The following is a 22,197-nucleotide window of genomic DNA, read 5'->3' as shown; positions in this document are numbered from 1 at the left end:
CTCTCTCACACACACTCACTCACTCTCTCACACACTCTCTCACACACACTCACTCACTCACTCTCTCACACACTCTCTCACACACACACTCACTCTCTCACACACTCTCTCACACACTCACTCTCTCACACACACTCACTCTCACACACACTCACTCTCACACACACACTCACTCACTCTCTCACACACTCTCTCACACACACACTCACTCTCTCACTCACTCTCTCACACACACACTCACTCTCTCACACACTCTCTCACACACACACTCACTCTCTCACACACTCTCTCACACACTCACTCTCTCACACACACTCACTCTCTCACACACTCTCTCACACACACACTCACTCTCACACTCACTCTCTCACACACTCACTCTCTCACACACTCACTCTCTCACACACTCACTCACACACACACACACTCACTCTCACACACTCTCACACACACACTCACTCACTCACTCTCTCACACACTCTCTCACACACACTCACTCACTCTCTCACACACTCTCTCACACACACTCACTCACTCTCTCACACACTCTCTCACACACACACTCACTCTCTCACACTCTCTCACACACTCACTCTCTCACACACACTCACTCTCACACACACTCACTCTCACACACACACACACTCACTCAATTCAGTTCAATTCAAATGAGCTTTATTAGCATGACTGTGTAACACAATGTTGCCAAAGCATCAACATATTATATATAAATAATAAAACAAACAAACAAAACATATATGTATAGATCATGTCATATGTAGCATAGTACACACTCACTCTCACACACTCTCTCACACACTCACTCACTCTCACACACTCTCTCTCACACACTCTCTCTCACACACTCTCTCTCACACACACACTCACTCTCTCACACACTCTCTCACACACACACTCACTCACTCACTCTCTCACACACTCACTCTCACACACTCTCTCACACACACACTCACTCTCTCACACACTCTCTCACACACACACACTCACTCTCTCACACACTCTCTCACACACTCACTCTCACACTCTCTCACACACACTCTCTCTCACACACACACTCACTCACACACTCACTCTCACTCACTCTCACACACTCTCTCACACTCACTCTCTCACACACACTCTCACACACACTCACTCTCTCACACACACACACTCACTCACACTCACTCGCACACTCTCACACTCACTCACACACACTCACACACACACACACACTCACTCACTCTCTCACACACTCACTTTCTCACACACTCACTCACACACTCACTCTCTCTCTCACACTCACTCACACACTCACTCACACACACACACACACACACACACACACACACACACACACACTCACTCACTCACTCTCACACACTCACTCACTCACTCACTCACTCACTCTCTCACACACTCTCACACTCACACACTCACACTCAATCTCACACTCTCTCTCTCACACACACTCACTCACTCTCTCACACACACTCACTCTCTCACACACTCACTCTCTCACACACACTCACTCTCTCACACACACTCACTCTCTCACACACTCTCTCTCTCACACACACTCACTCTCTCACACACACTCACTCTCTCACACACTCACTCTCTCACACACTCACTCTCTCACACACACTCACTCTCTCACTCACACACACTCACTCTCTCACACTCACTCTCTCTCACACACTCACTCACACACACTCACTCTCACACACTCACACACACTCACTCTCACACACTCACTCACTCACTCACTCTCTCACACACTCTCTCACACACACACTCACTCACTCTCACTCACTCTCTCACACACACTCACTCTCTCACACACTCACTCACTCACACACTCACTCTCTCACACACTCTCTCACACACACACTCACTCTCTCACACACTCACTCTCACACACTCTCTCACACACACACTCACTCTCTCACACACTCTCTCACACACACTCACTCTCACACTCTCACACACACTCTCTCTCACACACACACTCACTCTCACACACACACTCTCACACACTCACTCTCACACACTCACTCTCACACACTCTCTCACACACTCACTCACTCTCACACACACTCACTCTCTCACACACACACTCACTCTCTCACACACACACACACTCTCTCTCTCACACACTCTCTCTCACACACGCTCACTCTCTCACACACTCTCTCTCACACACACACTCTCTCTCACACACACTCTCTCACACACACACTCACTCTCTCACACACACACTCACTCTCTCTCTCACACACTCTCTCTCTCACACACTCTCTCTCACACACGCTCACTCTCTCACACACACACTCACTCTCTCTCTCACACACTCTCTCTCTCACACACTCTCTCTCACACACTCTCTCTCACACACACACTCACTCTCTCACACACACACACACACTCACTCTCTCTCTCACACACTCTCTCTCACACACACACTCACTCTCTCACACACACACACACACACACTCACTCTCTCTCTCACACACTCTCTCTCTCACACACTCTCTCTCACACACTCTCACTCTCTCACACACACTCACTCACTCACTGTCCTCTTCAGTTCTGATGAATGCTTCAGCTTTTACTGGTGATATATGGGGTTCATGAGTGTGAAAGTACAGTGATTGATCAGAACTGCCTGTTATTGTTCACTTCAGTCGAACATGTGTGTGTTTTTCATCTTGAATTGATCAGATGAGCGGTTTGAACATCTGCGGCTCAGAGTGACTCTGACTGTACCAGGAAATTAAATGTTGGATTATTGTGAATTTTCATCCCACAGTGGATTGTGTGTGTGTGTGTGTGTCAGAGGATGTAGGTTATGCAGAGATTATCTGTGTGTAAGATTAGAGATCAGACCCACATCAGGGATCAGCACACGTCTGCGTTTCTCAGCTTTAAACACAGTTATGAATGTGTGATTACATGTAGACGAGGTGGAGATTGTATTTCTGATGGATTGAGTGGTTTTGATGGATATCTAGGTTCAGGGCAGCGTGTTTAATCATGACACTGACTGTTTACACCATATTGAGTCAAAATCAATCATGGAATATATTGTAGATGATTGTAAGAGTGCATATTTTATCGCCCATGTCCGTTTGAATGAGCAGTCGGCATATACATTTTAAAATAAAAGTCCCAATGTATTTTGGGCTTGTTTATAATTAAAAGTCCTGCCTTATGCATAAAATATTTTTTTCTGGTTATTGGTAATTTGGTGGCACAATAAACTGGTATTTAATTCAACAAGCTCTTGTGGCTTCTCTCTGGGCCGCACGTCGGAGAACTGTAAATTCAATATATAAAGATTTTACTAGAATCGGGCAAAGTAATCTTTTTATTTTAAACATGTTATTTATCAGAAAAGATCCCATATCAATCAACCTTTAATTTGTTTGTTTATATATTAGTACATAAACCAATTTCAGAGCATAAGTATATAATGAATAAAACATTTGACTGTCAATATGACTATAATTAAATCATTTATTAATATTATTCATAAAAACTAAAATGAGAAATATTGCTATTGTAATATTTCACTGTAAAATAAGAGTATAAAATATTTAAGTACTGTAAAATTAGAATACTAATGTTTTATTGATTATTATAATTTAAAGCTTGTAGTTTGGCACTTAAATCTTCTCTTCTGTTGATATGCGCTTCTATTATTCTATAAGCTGCTATTATTAGTGTAAGTGAAGATGTTGTTTCCAAATGCATGTTACAGCAACTCAAACTCTCATCAGATGCAGATGGAGTTTGTTGAGCAACATTTACTGTGAATCGAGTCGCTCTGAGACGCTGAAAACTCAAAAAGGGCGTGTAAATGAACACAGTGCCGCGCTTCACTCTGAAACACACGTTTATGAAGTTCAGTCACAGCCTTTGCCATTTGATAATCGCACTAAAGCCACATCATGATTCAGGGTTTAATCTTTCAGCCCAATAAAAGGATCTGAAATGCATGGTTTATTTTGTCATTGAATGGGTTTGTTGTGTACGGACATACATATGGTGTTCATTTTATTTGTGCAAAGTCTGAGTCTTAAAGGAGACATATCATGCTTTTAAATCGTTCCTTTTTACATATAAATCATACATTTGTGGTCTATATAAAGCAGAACTGCAATGCTTGGGTCTGAATTCCTCATTATTATAGCTCCACAGGCCCCTTTTCTACCCCTTTTCTGATGTGCGTCTGAGAGCAACTCGTTTTGGTGCGGTCTCTTTAAATGCAATTGAGACACTTCATACCCCGCCCCCTCTCCAGTCAGCAGAGGTGACACTCGGTTCAACTCCACCCCGTTCGGCCATTTTTGTATAGCAGAGATACGATTATCTAGCGGCACAGAAACTTTTTATTCACACGTTGTTAACAAAATGTCAACAACGGAAGACTTGTCCAGCCAGCCTTACATGTTCGAGCCAGAGTCGGAGCCGGAGCGAGATGAAAATGAAGACGACGAACCTGCAGAACAACGTCTTCATATGGATGTATCGCAATGGTGTGTTACTGTATTTACACATGAAACTTTGGTCTTCCGACCTTTTACCACCGTGTCGATTTATTTTGATTAATATGTGCGAGGGAGAGAGAGCAAGACAGCGTCTAGTTTGGAGACGGTGTCTTGTTTACACTTTCGCCTGGCTCCGAAGAGAGAGAGAGAGCGTGCGCGCGACCGGGTCTCTCTCTCTCTCTCTCTCTCTCTCTCTCTCTCTCTGCTCGTTCTTTCAGTTAAACATGCGCCCTGTCACAAGCGCAGCAGTTCATCTACATTAGACGGGGTAATGAAGCGTGTGGGTTACTACATCCAACAACCGAACATTTTAACTTACCCTCTCGTAACTTCTGCATCCTTTAGCTTGGACTACAAAATTGCAGTGAGAAATAATAATGGCGGATTGCTCGAAGTGTTGGGCTGGAAGTCAATGTCCTTATTTGGCAGTTCCGCTGCAAATACTGTGACGTAATAGTTCAAAAAACGTTATAGAGAACAGAAAAATCTGAACAGGTTGAAAAATAAGGCCAAAACAGAATATAAAGATATCAACGAAGCACCTGAAGAGAATAATTTCATCTTTTCTGTACTTCTAAACACTCCAAATATACAACAAAATGCATTTAAGGGCTAAAAAAGTGGATTTAGCATGATATGTCCCCTTTAAATGTGATACTCTTGAGTAAATGAAAAAAAAAATGTTTTTGGTGTGAACTAATGTTTGAAACTGATTTTTTTTTAAAGAAAGTTTCTCTACTTAACAGATTACCACAGTAAAGGATGTTAGATTAAAAAAATCTGAAAATACATTGTGAAGCATCACCGTGAAAATCAGTGAGCCGGAGAGAGAGTGACGATGTGAGGAGAGAGACGAGGCGTTGAGGGAAGTGTAATCTAGAGGAATAATTCATGAGATATTGATCATCAAACCGGGCGATTTCAGCGTCTGCCGTGAGCAGAATCAAACAAAAGACACAAATCTTCAACAGTGCTTGAAGAAAAACTACAAGAGCCTTCATGTGATGGAAAGTAAACAGCCGCAAGCCATAAAAGTAATGATCAGGATGTAAATGAAGTGAGGAACAAGATACAAGACATGAAAAAACATGCAATAAAGAGAGTAAAGCTCTCACTAACTAAAGCGTCTAGTAAATGAACAGGTTTTCCTGCTGTAATGTTGATTATTCTCCTCATATTCTCCATTGGTGCGGCTCCTCTCTTCCCAGTCTGTCAGTAACGCTCTGTTTACTTCCTGTCTCTATGAAGCCCCTCCTCCTGAAGAGCACACTGTGTTCTGATTGGTCGGCTGGAGCAGTGTGTTGTGATTGGTCGAGCGCTTCGAGTGTGTTTGGGAAATGTCCCGTCCCTTACCATAACCGGCAGTTTAACACACTACTAACTAACTCACCCAGGCCCCGCCCCTTTATTCTGCGCATTAATTATTATAATGAGGAATATTGTGACGTGTTCGTTCCCGGAAGAAACTCAAGACTACAATGTTCAGAAACACTGACACTGATATAGAGAAGAGCTGGAGCTTCTTCATGATCGAACTGCAACATTAAAGAAAGATGAACACGTAGAAAAGCAGAATGTGTCGTCTTTAATATGCGGTTGAGTGACAGATGGGGTCAGAGGTGCTGTGTATTTCTGTGTTGTGATCTAATCCTGGCGTGTGTGTGTGTGTGTAGGCACCTGTGCCGCATAACTCGCCCAAATAAACACTGCCATCTGTTCATCATGTTCAGCCTCTGACACAATGCATGTTTTCATCATTCCAGGTTCGCGTCTCCTCCTAACGCGCCGTCGTTCGGCAGTCTAGCCAATCCCAGCGCAGCGACTCCATCGTTCGGGAGCCCGTCAGGATTCGGCGCTCAGACCGGCACCTTCCCTGCCTTCGGCTCGTCTGGAGGTGAGATCCCGACACACACATTTGGGGACATTTAATTTAATATTCATCAATATTATTGATCTGCTGCATTGACAGCATTATATGAGGACTGAACTGAGCTGGACGATGACATCACGGTTCTCCAGAGCGTATATATATATATAACTGAACTAAATTAATAACTTTTTACAACAAAACTGACCCATCACTGATCTTCCTTGAGCTGGACTGTGATGCTATTTTCTTCTAGAATCAAACTGTGTTGCATTATTCTCCTGTTATCTCAGTAAAGCTGCTGTGAAACACTCTGTGTTGTATAAGTGCTATTAAATACCGGTGACTCGACATCCATGATTCAGGAGTTTACAGGCTCCGCTGTCAGACGTGCGGCTGCTGCTATTGTCCTCCAGCAGTGCCTGATCCAGAGCTTCAACACGAGTGTGGTGTAAACGTGCAGACATGAGCCGCTCGCTCTCTCATTCACAATACACTGGATTTCTGTTTCTCTTATTGTGGAAATAGTGTGAACTAGAAATCTGGAAAATCAAGATGTGCTTTTTTCACAAAAACTGAAAATTCATTCAGAATTATTTGAAACGCTCAAATGTTATCATGTTAGTATTCATCTAATATTAAAGTCCCCCTGTAGTCAATACTTTCATCCCTTGAAACTCATCTTTGATCACTAACATGACATATTTAAATGTTTTGTCCTTAAAAATATTGACACCCTCGCCTCATTTAGTATGCGCAGCTCTATGAATATGCAAATGAGCCCCGCCTCCACTCACTCACTCAGCTCAGAGATCCACTGGTGGACGATTACACGTTGATCTGATTGGTTACAAGGTAGTTTGTGACGTCAGAAACACCAGCGATTTCAAAGCGTGTTTTTGAGACTGTCTTTGGTTCACTGCAGTTTTAAGGAGGAAATACTCAGCAATGCTGTCGACTTATGAACTTACACATGGTTTAAGCATATTAAAAACACCACATAGACATATAAACTACTTTAAAAGCTGGATTTTCACCACAGGGGGACTTTAATAAACAATCAACCAACATCTCATTACCTGAACACCTTGTTTTTTGTACTATATATACTATTTAAAGCTGGTCCTCAGTCTTAGAAAGCTTACTGTCTGCTGGTCTTTGCGGCGCTGAAGTGTGTCGTCTCTCATCAGCGTGTATCACAAGTGCCCCTCTTATGTGTCCTAGTTACAGTGGTAAACAGACTCAGTAATACGGTAAACATACACAGGAGACACAGGAGAGCCGGTTCAACACAACGGATTCAATGGGCCTTTAATGTCACACTCAGACTGTATATAAATGTGTTCGTAGTGTGTGTGACGTCACCCGTAGTGTTTCTGAAGAGCGTTTCTGAAGCCCAAAGTGGGCGGAGCCGGCCGTCGCCATCTTGGCCGCGTCACTCCCGGATAAACGAACGTGCAGCAAGGAGGATTAGCTGAGGTGACGTGACGCTAATGCTAGCAGACAAACGGCTAGTAGTGACATCAGCGGCAATCCACCTGTCACTTAAGTGGCCACGCCCTTAATTATGCAAAACTTTATAATTTAAACGGATGAGTTATAAAAACATTCACTCCCTCACAGTCGTCATGAAGGACAGAATTAGTGATATAGACCAACACCACTTTTTGCACCAGACTGTAAACATGTGTTTTTCTGCTGTAAAGTTGGGCATTTCAACATGAGGGATTATGGGTAATGACCCTCTTCTGCAGCCGGCCTCTAGTGGCCAGTGGATGAACTGCAGGTTAAGTCTCTTCAGTGTTGGTTCTAGAGAGAGTTGAAGGTTGCCGCTTGGTCACTCCATTGCTTGATGAAGTCTAACTGTGTTTGTGTGTTGCTTGTGATCGTAGGTTTTGGAGGCTTTGGGAACACGAACACCAACCAGTAAGTGGCACGTCATGTGATTCACAGATGATCATCTCGGTGGTCACGTGTCCATCAGTGTCATGTTCACATCTCTGATGTCTTCCAGACCGTCGGCTCAGACCTTCAACAGTTGGAGGAGTTGATCCGCGGACTCTGACTTCCACCGACACGCTGATGTCATTTTATAGTGTGTGTGTGTGTGTGTGTGTCTGAATATGCCGTGAGGTTTGGTCATCTTTACGTGTGCTGATGTTTTATGTTTATGCTTTAACCGGCACAGAAATAAACTCGAGCGCTGTTTACCGTACGTGTCGTGTCTGTACTGTACAACTGTGCTGCTCTCGCTATTGTTTTTACATTAGATTTATGACAGACATATAGATTTATGCATTTGAATTGATTATAAAATTAACATAATTATGGATTACTCCATTTTAACAAACTAATAAACTTAATGTGGTGCATATTTGTCAGTCAGATTTCTGCACTATGGCATAATTATTTATTTGCATACATCTGATTTTATTTAAAGGTACGCTATGTTGTCCCTCTAGTGGTTAAAACACAGAACTACATGCATTTTGCAGAAGAACATTGTTGTGGTTGAGCTTCGGCTCTGATAGTGAATATGATTGTCCTGCGGCTCATAAATCATTCACTCAGAGATATAATCAGTTCAGATGAAGGATCTCAAGCTGAAGAGTTACTGTAGTTTTACTCATTAATAAACGCCTCTTCCTTGAGAATAAACACCAGAATGAATGATCTTCATGATAGATCATGCTTTACAGTGAACTCTGTTAGAGAGAAACATGAGTTTCTCTGTTCAATAAAATATCTGAGTCATAATAATCCCTCAGTTCTCTCCATCTAAAGCCAAGCTGATGTTTATTCTTGTTTTATTACGAGTTCTGTCTCGTTCTCTTTTCTCCAGCAGACTCTCTCTGTTCCACACACACACACACACACACACACACACACACACACTTAGGATCAGGGGCCGTATTCACAAAGAATTTTAAGGCTAAAAGTAGCTCCTAACTGGCAAATTCTCTCTCTCTCTCTCTCTCTCTCTCACACACACACACACACACACTCATCTAACCCCTGCCACTCCCACACCAGACACACACACACACACACACACACACACACACACACACACACACACACACACACACACTCAACTAACCACTGCCACTCCCACACCAGACACACACACACACACACACACACACACACTCAACTAACCACTGCCACTCCCACACCAGACACACACACACACACACTCAACTAACTCCTGACACACACACATACTCAACTAACCCCTGCCACTCCCGCACCAGACACACACACACACACACTCAACTAACCCCTGACACACACACACACACACTCAACTAACCACTGCCACTCCCACACCAGACACACACACACACACTCAACTAACTCCTGACACACACACATACTCAACTAACCCCTGCCACTCCCGCACCAGACACACACACACACACACTCAACTAACCCCTGACACACACACACACACACTCAACTAACCACTGCCACTCCCACACCAGACACACACACACACACTCAACTAACTCCTGACACACACACATACTCAACTAACCACTGCCACTCCCACACCAGACACACACACACACACTCAACTAACCCCTGACACACACACACACACTCAACTAACCACTGCCACTCCCACACCAGACACACACACACATACTCAACTAACCACTGCCACTCCCACACCAGACACACACACACACACTCAACTAACTCCTGACACACACACATACTCAACTAACCACTGCCACTCCCACACCAGACACACACACACACACTCAACTAACTCCTGACACACACACATACTCAACTAACCCCTGCCACTCCCGCACCAGACACACACACACACTCAACTAACCACTGCCACTCCCACACCAGACACACACACACACACACACACTCAACTAACCCCTGACATCCCTAGACCCAAATATTTTTGTGTTCTCTCCTGACATCTGACGTGTGTGTGTGTGTGTGTGTGTGTGTGTGTGTGTGTGTGTGTGTGTGTGTGTGGAATGTCACAGTCACTCAGGCTCTTATCAGCAGCTCTTGATCCACATGAATGTGACGGGGGGGATCTCGAGTTCTTCAGATTCTTCTAGAAGAGATTCAGAACTGTAGGAGAGTCGCTTCATCTCGAGCTTCACGTCACTGACTCCAGTTCAGCTCATTCCTGATGCTGGAGTTTCTGAAGCTTCATGAGATCTGACCGCAGCATCAGTGATGATGATGAAGCACATTCAATAATCCTGCCCTTATTATCCCGGAGGGATTAGCAGAGAATAAAGCCATCATCCAGGAACACAAGATCAGACATCATGTTGTGTTAATATCAGTTCTGTTCTCTGCATGTTTTACCTTTTCCATCTCTCTATGATTATTAACACTTAAAGGAGAACTCCGGTCAATTTTAACATTGAGCTCATTTTTTTGTACATTTGGAGTGCTGTCAATACAGAGAACAACGACAAAAATCAGTGTTGCCTACACCGTGTTATCCTCTTTTTAAAATGTGCACCCTGTTGACTTCAATGGGGCAAGTTTTAAACCTGCTTTTAGCCTCTTAACATCCTTGATGTGTCATTACAAGTGCACAGGTCATGTGAGTGATTCCTTCAGAGTGATCACGGGTGAATCTGACTGCAGTAGATGTGAAAGAAATGAATAAAAATGATGTTATTTAAGCCAGCCGAGTTCACGCGCGTGATCATAGGTAACTAAACCTATGCGCGTGAACTCGGCAATCGACTACTTTGGACTTCAACCGAAAACAGGATGTAAAAACAGGTATTTGCGCTGGCTTAAATAACATCATTTTTATTCATTTCTTTCACATCTACTGCAGTCAGACTCACTCGTGTTCACTCAGAAGGAATCACTCACATGACCTGTGCACTTGTAATGACACATCAAGGATGTTAAGAGGCTAAAAGCAGGTTTAAAACTTGCCCCATTGAAGTCAACAGGGTGCACATTTTAAAAATAGAATAACTCGGTGTAGGCAACACTGATTTTTGTAGTTGTTCTCTGTATTGACAGCACTCCAAATGTACAAAAAAATGAGCTCAATGTTAAAATTGACCGGAGTTCTCCTTTAAAGGTTTCCTCAAAGAGAACAGCGAACTCCACACTATAACTATAACGACACAGAGGAATGATATCGCTGGAATCACTTTCAGGATGATTTTTTTACCCAACTAATGAATGATTTAAAAAAAACAATGACAACCAATCAGAATCCGTCCTGCTTTAAAGAGCTCGAGCATTTAAAGCGACAGACGACAAAACTGCAGCTTATAATAAACAGAACAATATCATCTTGTTCATGTTTTGTGCCTTTTTCCTGTTGTTTTCCACTCTGTTAGTGCTGATCTGAACTATAACACAAGTTAACTGTCAGTCCTTCATTTATACTTATATTGAGAGAATCAGTTTGATTCACTTCTCTGCTGAAGATTTAGAGAAAATATCAATTTGTGTCAATTTGTGTCGTATTCGGCGTGTACGACAGTGTGTTCCAGGTCCTGCCAATATCCAGCAACTTCGCACAGCCATTGAAGAGGAGTGGACCAACACTCCACAGGCCACAATCAACAACCTTTACTTATTTATCTTTTTGCCCCCCCCCAGTATAGTACATCTGCACATTTTAGAGTGGCCTTATTGTGGCCAGCCTAAGGCACACCTGTGCAATAATCATGCTGTCTAATCAGCATCTTGATACGCCACACCTGTGAGGTGGATGGATTATCTCGGCAAAGGAGAAGTGCTCACTAACACAGATTTAGACAGATTTGTGAACAATATTTGAGAGAAATAGGCCTTTTGTGTACATAGAAAAAGTAAGCTCAGCTCATGAAAAATGGGGGCAAAAACAAAAGCGTTGCGTTTATTATTTTGTTCAGTGTATTTGTCAGTTATAAAATAAGATAAAATAATCAAATTACGAGTAACAGCACAGTGTAATAGTCTCTAACAATATTTGAAACTTTAGAGTTAAACTAGTAGTTTTTTGTGTCACAACCTTAATTATTAAGGAAATGGGTCAAAAACAACGAAGAAGCTTATTTTATTTTTTTTATTTTTTTTTACACCGTAGTATAACAGTGTGATATTTTATATTTATTTATTTTTGTCTTCTCTTTCTGCAGCTCTGCTGGAATTCATAATCATGAGTCTTCGTGGAAATGTTTTGTTTGGATCACACATGAACGCGCTCCATTATTAGCATCACTGATGTCGGTCTTAAGGAGATTATATGCGGTTATAGCGATATACGATAGCCTATATATATTTATATACGAGACAGATGCACGAGAGCCGCCTGTAAATATAGCAGTGAACGCAGACGCGCATGCGCAGATCCATCATGAGCTTTCAGAAACTCACCTGTGATGCGCACACTCTCCGTCAATCAGCGAATTATAAAGCTTTGGCTCACTGTTGACGTCATTCTGTAAAGGTCACTGTCAGATGCGTTTTATTGTCAATCTTATTTGCAGATGATCAGAATCATGAGATCAATCCCATCATGCCATGTTGATCCCAGTGTCTCGCTGCTTTAGTTTAAGCCTCTTCCTCATCCATGGATAATGGGATATTTTCTGCTTCAGTTTAATCCACTGTAGATTAATGATCTCAAACCCGCCAGTGTCATAAATCACAACCAGTTATTTTAAAATACACTAGCATTCATAGGTTTGGGGTCTGTAAGATCTAATGTTTCTGAAAGAGTCTATAACCAAGGCTGCGTTTATTTGATCAAAAATACCGCAAAACAATGAAATATTATAACAATGTAAATCATCTGTTTTTCTATGTGAATATATAGTAAAGTGTAATTTATTCCTGTGATCAAAGCTGAATTTTCAGCATCATTACTCCAGTCTTCAGTGTCACATGATCCTTCAGAAATTGTAATATGATGATTTGATGCTCAAGAAACTTTTATGATTATTATCAATGTTACATTTTTGTTTGATTTATTCTGATATGACGCGGCCCGCATTAATGTCGGTCCTGAATACTGTAGTCAAAACGGTGAAACTGGTTTTCATCAGACACTGCCGGGCGTCTTTATGAAGACACTCATCTCTCATTCATTATTATTTCTGATCGCAGAGCTTCATCATTAATCACGTCACAAACTCACTTTCGCTTCTGCTTTTATGATATGGAGTCAAATCCATGTCAAATATATTTGCAGTACAAAAAACAAATGTGGGTTTGCAAACAAAAATAAATGTGTGTGTGTGTGAGTGAGTGTGGGTGCGTGCGTGCGTGCGTGCGCGTGTGCGCGTGCGTGTGTGTGTGTGTGTGTGTGTGTGTGTGTGTGTGAGTGTTTTGCAACAATATGTGGCAGGGCTTGATTCCATACTCTTGTTGTTCAGTTTCATTAAAGTATTAATCATATGTAAGCACATCAAAGATGCAAAACAAACATAACGCAGTGATGGCGAATGAAGACAAGAAACTCTGCAGAATTTCACAGTTTTATTCTTCATGAAAAATGCAGCTGTCCTTGAATGTTTTGTATTCGCAACTTCACAGACCGAAATGTTTCCCACTTCTGTTTTTCAAGTATTTTTGTCAGAGCTTTAAAACAATCTGAAACACCAGCGTTCCTGACGAGAAGAGAGAGTCTGACGCTACACACACACACACACACAGTCACACACTTACACACTTTCTCTCAAACTCACACACTCACACAGACACATTCTCTCATAAACACACACACACACGCACACTCACTCAAACTTCCCGCTAATCGAACTGAAGGAACTCAACATTATAATTTCATATCTAAAACTCAGTGATTTATTGTGGATATTAATGTTGTAACTGAAGGTTCTCTGAATGTTCTGAAACAACAAGTAACATTTAAAAACGGTAGACTAAAATGTTTCAGAAAAACGTTCCATGAACGATGTATAAATGTTTGTTGTGCTGACGCTTCGAGAACATTATTAAAGACCAGAAAGCGTTGAACGAACGTTCCATTAATGTTACTTTTATTTATTTATTGTAATCTAATTTGTATTTATTTTTAAATAAAATCTATTTTTATTGTGAACTGTAAACTGTTCACACTGCTTTGAAGCAGGGATCACGTATAGCAGGATTCTTGACATGAACAAGAACGTTTGATAATGATGGATAAAAGTCTGCTGGAGGTACAAATAATCAGAAACTTCAAATATAATTCTTCAGTCATGTTGTCTATAAGCAAACACACACACACACACACACTCATCTGAACGTGCCAAACACACACGAGCATCAAATAACACACCCAAAAGCGTTTTCTGAACTGATGGCGTCGGCGCTGAATGCTGAGGAGTTTATATGATCTACACGGACTCACATTGTTCATATCCCAGCATTCATTGCATGTTTAATGTCACACGTCACTCACAACATCGTCCTGACGAGTTTATAGCATCAACACGATCACATTTCAGTGGAATAAGGCCTTCAATGTGATCAATAACAAATGGCATGAGGAGCGTTTTGTTTAAAATACTGAACGGATCCAAAGTGTGCTTATCCGCCGTTTTATGAACATTATAAGCAAATCTGCCCTCAAATCCTCAGCACTGCAATGCAAAAAATAGAGTATTTAAATGTAAATGTATACACTATCAGTCAAAAGTTTGGAATAATTCAGATATTTAATGTTTTTAAAGTCTAATCAAAGCTGCGTTTATTTGATCAAAAACACTGTAAAACAGTGAAATATTATTCTAATGTAAATCATCTGTTGTCTATGTGAATATATAGTAAAGTGTAATTTATTCCTGTGATCAAAGCTGAATTTTCAGCATCATTACTCCAGTCTTCAGTGTCACATGATCCTTCAGGAATCATTCTAATATAATGATCATTAATTATTCCAAAGTTTGGACTGCTAGTGCTCATCATGTGTTTTTCATTTATGTTGATTTCATTAAACATCGCTGTATGACAGCAAAGAGCAGAGGAAATAATGTGCAGTTCTGTTGAATTGTGTCGTTTGGAAACACAAGTTTGTCTCTAGTTTGATTTCAGGAGCAGATCCATGAGGATTCTCCAGCGCTCCTGTCGCCATTCCTTCATTCAAACTGATAGTTCGTTCGTAATAACTCTATTGATTGGCCACGACGTCTTGACACAGCAATGGCTGACAACTCACATGTAGTAGAAAATATATACTTGCTCTTGTAAAACACAGCAGAAGTGCATCAGTGGCTGGTCGGAAACACAAACACTGGAGCTCCTGCTGGAAACACTGAATGCATAATAATAACGGCGTCCCGCTCCGGTTTGGTGTCCTGGTTTCGGTTCACCGGATCCGACAGGTAGGATGTGCGAGGTTTACTGCATTGCACTTGATTTAAGGCGAAAAGTTTGCAGTGAAAGCAATGTAAACTTAAGGCAGCGTGAATCGAACAGTCCGAGTGCGTCTCAATCCGCTCTCTAGATCCCTGGATCGTCAATCAATACACAACTGACAATATCCTGGTGTTTATGAACAACAGCAGCACAGATGTCTTTCTGACATTTTTTGTAATGTCATTTAAAGTATATTATGATAAACACAATTCCCTTCAACATTTCAGCTGTAAATTTCTTATAAATAGTAGCGAGATTATGTTCACTGCCTGTCTATCACTGTTTTCCTGTTTATCACGGTTGCTTTAACAATCTGTATTGTATAAAGTGCTGTAGAAATAAAGCTGACTTAATTTGACTTAAAATATATATTTTTAAACATCTATCATTTGCACGATTGTGTTCTACAGAGCCCCTAAAGGGACATGGTGATGGAAAAAAAATGAGACGGGCATAAATATTATATGTCAATGCTTTTGTGTTCTCTCACAAAAGTTTTCGAGTTCTTTGCGAGCGAACGAAAAGTTTCTCTGGGAAACTGAAGCAAATGTAAAGTTTTTCGGGGGAACGCAAAAGTTTTGGAAGCAAATGTAAAGTTTCTCTGGGAAACGGAAAAGTTTTGGAAGCGAACAAAGTTTCTATGGGAAACGGAAAAGTTTTGGTAGCAAACGTAAAGTTTTTCGGGAGAACGCAAGCAAACGTAAAGTTTCTCTGGGAAATGGAAAAGTTTTGGAAGCAAACAAAGTTTTTCGGGAGAACGCAAAAGTTTTGGAAGCGAATGCAAAGTTTCTCTGGGAAACAGAAAAGTTTTGGTAGCAAACGTAAAGTTTTTCGGGAGAACGCAAAAGTTTTGGAAGCGAATGCAAAGTTTCTCTGGGAAACGGAAAAGTTTTGGTAGCAAACGTAAAGTTTTTCGGGAGAACGCAAAAGTTTTGGAAGCGAATGCAAAGTTTCTCTGGGAAACAGAAAAGTTTTGGTAGCAAACGTAAAGTTTTTCGGGAGAACGCAAAAGTTTTGGAAGCGAATGCAAAGTTTCTCTGGGAAACGGAAAAGTTTTGGTAGCAAACGTAAAGTTTTTCGGGAGAACGCAAACGTTTTGGAAGCGAATGCAAAGTTTCTCTGGGAAACGGAAAAGTTTTGGTAGCAAACGTAAAGTTTTTCGGGAGAACGCAAACGTTTTGGAAGCGAATGCAAAGTTTCTCTGGGAAATGGAAAAGTTTTGGTAGCAATCGTAAAGTTTTTCTGGAGAACGTGAAAGTTTTGGAAACAAACGTAAAGTTTCTCTGGGAAACGGAAAAGTTTTGGTAGCAAGCGTAAAGTTTTTCGGGAGAACGTGAAAGTTTTTCGGGAGATCGCGAAAGTTTTGGAAGCGAACGCAAAGTTCCTCTGGGAAACGCAAAAGCATTGGCGTACATCTTTTCCTCCCATCTCATATTTTTTCCATCACCCGAAAGAGTCGATTCCCGCTTCAGAATTTCCCCAATGCTCCCTGGTTTTGCGGTGCATTGTGGGACTTTTATAAGTGAGCGAGCGTGTCAGTGCACTAGATTTGCGTTTGATACCCTTGAAATGATCAGTCGACTAGGGCGCGGATTGAGACGGACCCTCTTTCCATTCGTCAGAGACGTCGCGTTTCATCAAGCAATATTCCCACACACACAAAAAAGCCTTGTCTTTTTGCAGTGGCGTTTAGCACAGTGATTCCCGACCCGTTTTGGTGGAAGCTCATCCCAGTCTCAGTGTTTGGGAGGAATGACGACCACCGGCTCTCCGGCCCGCGGACGCCACATCAGCACCTGCGCGTCGTTGGCGTTGGGCTTCACCAAGGCGTTTTGCGGGATGGCTTCGTTCTTTCCCAGAACCTGCGGCTGCTCCTGCGCGATCGGCTCCTGAAGCTTCGCTCTCATTCCCAACGGTTTCTCGGGATCTACCTCGATGTGGAGACGCATGCGCCAGCGCACCGTCTGCAGAACCAGGATCTCTCCCGAGGCCTGGTTGATGGCCACCAGCCACGTGGTGAAGCTCTGATCCCTACGGATGCTGCTCAGCATGGGAACATTGCAGTCGCTCACCGGGATGCCCCACGTCACGCTGGGATAGAAGTTATCGTTCATGCTGACGGTGAACTTGGTGTCCTTCTTAGTGGGACCCACGATGGTGCAGGTTTCGGTGGTATTGCCATACCACGGGTAGTTTACGCCGTCCGAGTCGCTGATGGCTTGGATTTTCCCATCTCGGAGATCCGGAAGCTCCCAGCTGGACCTGCGGGAAACACCAGAGGATGATGAGAGGGTTTGTTCTGACTCTACCCTTCAGAAAAACATCTGCAGTGCATCTTGCAAGTATATTTTTAAAAAGATGCATTTATATTAAATGTTTGCAATGTATTAAAATGTGCAAAGCTTTTGCAAGTGAAAAGTTTTGGAAGCGAATTCAAAGTTTCTCTGGGAAACAAAACATTTTTGGAAGCAAACACAAAGTTTCTCTGGGAAATGGAAAAGACACCAGAGGATGATGAGAGCGCTGATACGTTTGTTCTGACTCTACCCCTCTGAAAAAGAAGAGCTCTTATCTGTGTTGCATCTTGCAGGTATATTTTTAAAAAGATTCATTTGCAAACATTTAATATAATGTCTTAAATCGCAAAAGTTTTGGAAGAGAACGCAAAGTTTCTCTAGGAAATGGAAAAATTTAGCGGAAAAGACTTGGAAGCTTACGTAAAGTTTTAAAGGAGAACGCAAAGTTTCTCTGGGAAACGGAAAAGTTTTGGAAGCGAACGCCAAGTTTCTCTGGGAAATTTTTTTTGGAAGCGAACACAAAGTTTCTCTGGGAAACAGAAATGTTTTGGAAGCAAATGCAAAGTTTTACGGGAGAACGGAAAAGTTTTGGAAGTGACTGCAAAGTTTCTCTGGGAAACGGAAACGTTTTGGAAGCGAATGCAAAGTTTCTCTGGGAAATACAATTTTTTGGAAGCAAACACAAAGTTTTTCTGGGAAACAGAAAAGTTTTGGAAGTGAACGTAAAGTTTTACGGGAGAACGCAAAAGTTTTGGAAGCGAACGCAAAGTTTTACGGGAGAACGCAAAAGTTTTGGAAGCGAACGCAAAGTTTCTCTGGGAAACAAAAAAGTTTTGGAAGCGAATGCAAAGTTTCTCTGGGAAATACAATTTTTTGGAAGCAAACACAAAGTTTTTCTGGGAAACAGAAAAGTTTTGGAAGTGAACGTAAAGTTTTACAGGAGAACGCAAAAGTTTTGGAAGCGAACAGAACGTTTCTCTGGGAAACAAAATTCCTAACCCTAAGAATGCAAACGTTTTGGAAGCGAATGCAAAGTTTCTCAGATCGTGGGGTTCGCAAAGGGACTTTGCAGATGAGAATGAGACTGCTGCGGCACTTTCTCATTCTTCGTCTGAAGGTTCTGAGGCTCTCGGTCATGGTGCAGAAGCCCGTGCTGCGGCTTCTTCTGCCCGTGACGAGGGCCCGATGCTCGAGCTGTCTGCTTCTGAGGAAGTGGACGTGCTCAGCTTCGAGGCGGATGAGCGTGAATTAGACTCACCAGTTCACGTTCCCGTCTATGAGGAGCTCGTAGAGGTTGTGACGCGTGCTGTGGCCAGACTAAACATCAGAGGGCTGCATGAGAGACAGGAAGCGCTTAATAAAGGCAAGCTGGATGAGCGCTTCCTGCATAAACCCCACTCCTCTCGCGTCTCTTATCCTACTGAGGTGGATTATAGTGATGTAATAGGTGCGAGAGAGTTGGGGTATGTGAAGATGCCACGGATGGAAGAGGATCTCACTAGCCTCCTCTCTCCTGAAGCGGCATCATCCCTGAAAGCCCCGGTGTTGCCCAGCAAACAATGCAGAGACACTTCTGCATTGGTGAGCATGGCATATATGGCGGTGGGCCAGGCTGGTTCATGTCTGCACTCAATGGCTATTCTGCAGGCATACCAGGCCGACCTTTTAAAGGAATTGGATGAGTGCGAGGGACCAACTCCTGAAGATATTGCGGAGTTGCGTAAGGCCACAGATTTGTCTCTCCGGGCTACTTAGGAGACAACCCATGCTATTGGCCGCTCCATGGCAGCTCTGGTAGCCACGGAGAGACATCTGTGGCTGAACTTGTCTGGAATAAAGGAGAAGGATAAGTCGTTTCTCCTGGATGTGCCGCTCTCGCCTTCTGGCCTGTTCGGTGCCACAGTAAACAATGTCGTCGACAGGTTTCAGGAGGCGAGGAAGAAATCTGCGGCGTTCCAGCAATCTCTCCCTCGCCGCTCAAGATCCAAGTTCAAGAAGGCTGCACCGAGCAGTCAGCCTCAGCCATCAACGAGCTCCTCGTACCGTCAGGTACTAGAGCCCCTCTCTCGCGAGCCTGGCAACAGAGAAAACGCTCTCACTCGAAGTCTTCTGACCAGAAGGGCGACCCGAAGGCGTCCTTCAGGCAAAGAGGGCTTCAGGAAAGAGGTCCTAGCCGAAATAATGAGACCTCTGAGGGCTGTCCCCCTCGCGGCAGAGCAACCGAGATTGTTCTTGCAGCAGAGCCCTCAGGAAAACGATGTTGGTTCCCCGCTGTCCAAGATGCCTCGGGCCACATCAATTTCCAGCGAATGCACACCGTATCGTTTGTCCCAAAAGCTTGCAAATGGGCATCGACTACAGTCACAAAATCGGTCTCAATTAATCCCTGCCGGTCAACCGCTTCAGGGGGTCGAGAACAATGCTCGAAGAACACCCTCACGCTCACGCCTCACGCCTCGAGAGGCTGGTTCCCTTAGTAGATTTTGCAGAAGCGTGGCAACGCCTACCCAATTTATCTACATGGGTCCTGCATATGATAAAAATAGGATACAGTCTGCAGTTCGGTCACCGCCCCCCGAAATTCGCTGGGGTGGTACAGACTGCAGTGGTTCCAGAGCAGGCTCGGGTAATGGAACAAGAAGTACACTCTCTGCTGGTCAAAGAGGCCATAGAACATGTTCCTCCTCCAGTCAGGGAGTTTGGGTTTTACAGCCGGTACTTTATAGTTCCAAAGAAGGATGGAGGGTTGTGGCTGATTTTAGATCTGAGGCACTTGAATCGTTCTCTGAGGAGGTTCAGGTTCAAGATGCTCTCTATTCCCATCATCGTGAACCAAATTAGGTCCGAGGACTGGTTTGTCACGATAGATCTAAAAGACACATACTTCAATATCTCCATCCTTCCGTGTCACAGGCGGTTCCTGAGGTTCACTTTTGGGGCCGAAGCGTACCAATATCGGGTTCTTCTGTTCGGCCTAGCTCTCTCCCCTCGCACGTTCACCAAGTGCATGGATGCAGCTCTGGCCCCGCTGAGGCTCCAGGGCATCCGTGTACTGAATTATATCGACGACTGGCTCATATTGGCCCAGTCTCGGGAGATGGCAGTTCGGCATCGAGATATTGTCCTTGGACCTTAGTCATATTCAAAGCTTGGGGTTGAGACTCAACACGAAGAAAAGCGTGTTGATGCCCGACCAGAGAACTTCATTCCTTGGTGTGGTATGGGACTCAACTACGATGCGGGCACAAATGTCTCCCGAGCGTATCGAGTCCATCCTGGCCATGGTGTCCAGGATAAAGCTAGGCCACGCCATCACTGTAAAGCAATTTCAAAGACTGCTGGGCCTCATGGCAGCTGCTTCCAACATAATACCTTTGGGCCTCCTGCACATGAGACCCCTTCAGTGGTGGCTGAAAGCCAAGGGGTTTTCCCCGAGGGGAAATCCATCCCGTATGATCAGGGTTACGCACAGATGTCTTCGTTCCCTATCGATATGGAAGAAACCTTGGTTTCTGTCCCAAAGTCCAGTGTTGGGAGTGTCATGTTGCCGGAAAACCATTTCGACAGATGTCTCCCTCACAGGCTGGGGCGCGGTCATGGACGGCCGCTTTGCCAGGGGTCTGTGGCAGGACCATCATCCCTCTTGGCATACAAATTGTCTAGAGATGTTGGCTGTGTTCAGAGCTCTGAGGAGCTTCCTCCCAGACACCTGTGGTCCCAGGGGAAACTGTTGTCTCTCAGAGCAATGTATGTCCCGGGGGTGCAGAATCAGGGAGCAGACATCCTGTCGAGGCAGGGGCTGAGGCCCGGGGAATGGAGACTTCACCCCGAGGTGGTGAAGTCGATATGGGAGAGATTCGGCCCAGTGGAAGTGGACTTGTTCGTGTCTCGAGAAACGTCCCACTGTCCACTGTGTTTTTTTTCTCACACATCCAGCCCCGCTGGGGTTGGATGCTATGGTACGGGTGTGGCTGAGGCTGCGCTTGAACGCATTTCCACCGATCGCTCTGTTCCCGGGAGTTCTGGAGAGGGTCCGTCGAGTCAGTCTACTCCTAGTAGCCCCGTTTTGTCCGGCCCGAGTATGGTTCTCAGACATAATAGCACTCCTGATAGGTCC

General features: G+C 43.5%; 2 protein-coding genes across 2 annotated transcripts in view; one reads left to right on the top strand and one right to left on the bottom strand.

The window, feature by feature from the left end:
- The window catches only part of nup214 (nucleoporin 214), a 94,183-nt gene extending 85,479 nt beyond the window's left edge, over positions 1-8,704 (top strand). The window contains exons 34-36 of the mRNA XM_079872171.1: positions 6,317-6,447; positions 8,313-8,346; positions 8,435-8,704. Of these exons, the coding sequence (XP_079728297.1) occupies positions 6,317-6,447; positions 8,313-8,346; positions 8,435-8,471 (202 nt within the window). The 3' untranslated portion in view covers positions 8,472-8,704. The remainder of the gene's footprint in view (positions 1-6,316; positions 6,448-8,312; positions 8,347-8,434) is intronic.
- An 8,804-nt stretch (positions 8,705-17,508) lies between these two features.
- fam78ab (family with sequence similarity 78 member Ab) overlaps positions 17,509-22,197 on the bottom strand; it is a 12,527-nt gene continuing 7,838 nt past the window's right edge. Inside the window, exon 2 of the mRNA XM_079871400.1 lies at positions 17,509-18,045. Coding sequence (XP_079727526.1) covers positions 17,520-18,045 — 526 coding nt within the window. The 3' untranslated portion in view covers positions 17,509-17,519. The remainder of the gene's footprint in view (positions 18,046-22,197) is intronic.

This window comes from Squalius cephalus, assembly GCF_949319135.1.
Source record: "Squalius cephalus genome assembly, chromosome: 5".
Taxonomy (NCBI): Eukaryota; Metazoa; Chordata; class Actinopteri; order Cypriniformes; family Leuciscidae; genus Squalius; species Squalius cephalus.
Note: the sequence above shows the minus strand (reverse complement) of the source record. Positions and strands in the feature narration are given on the sequence as shown.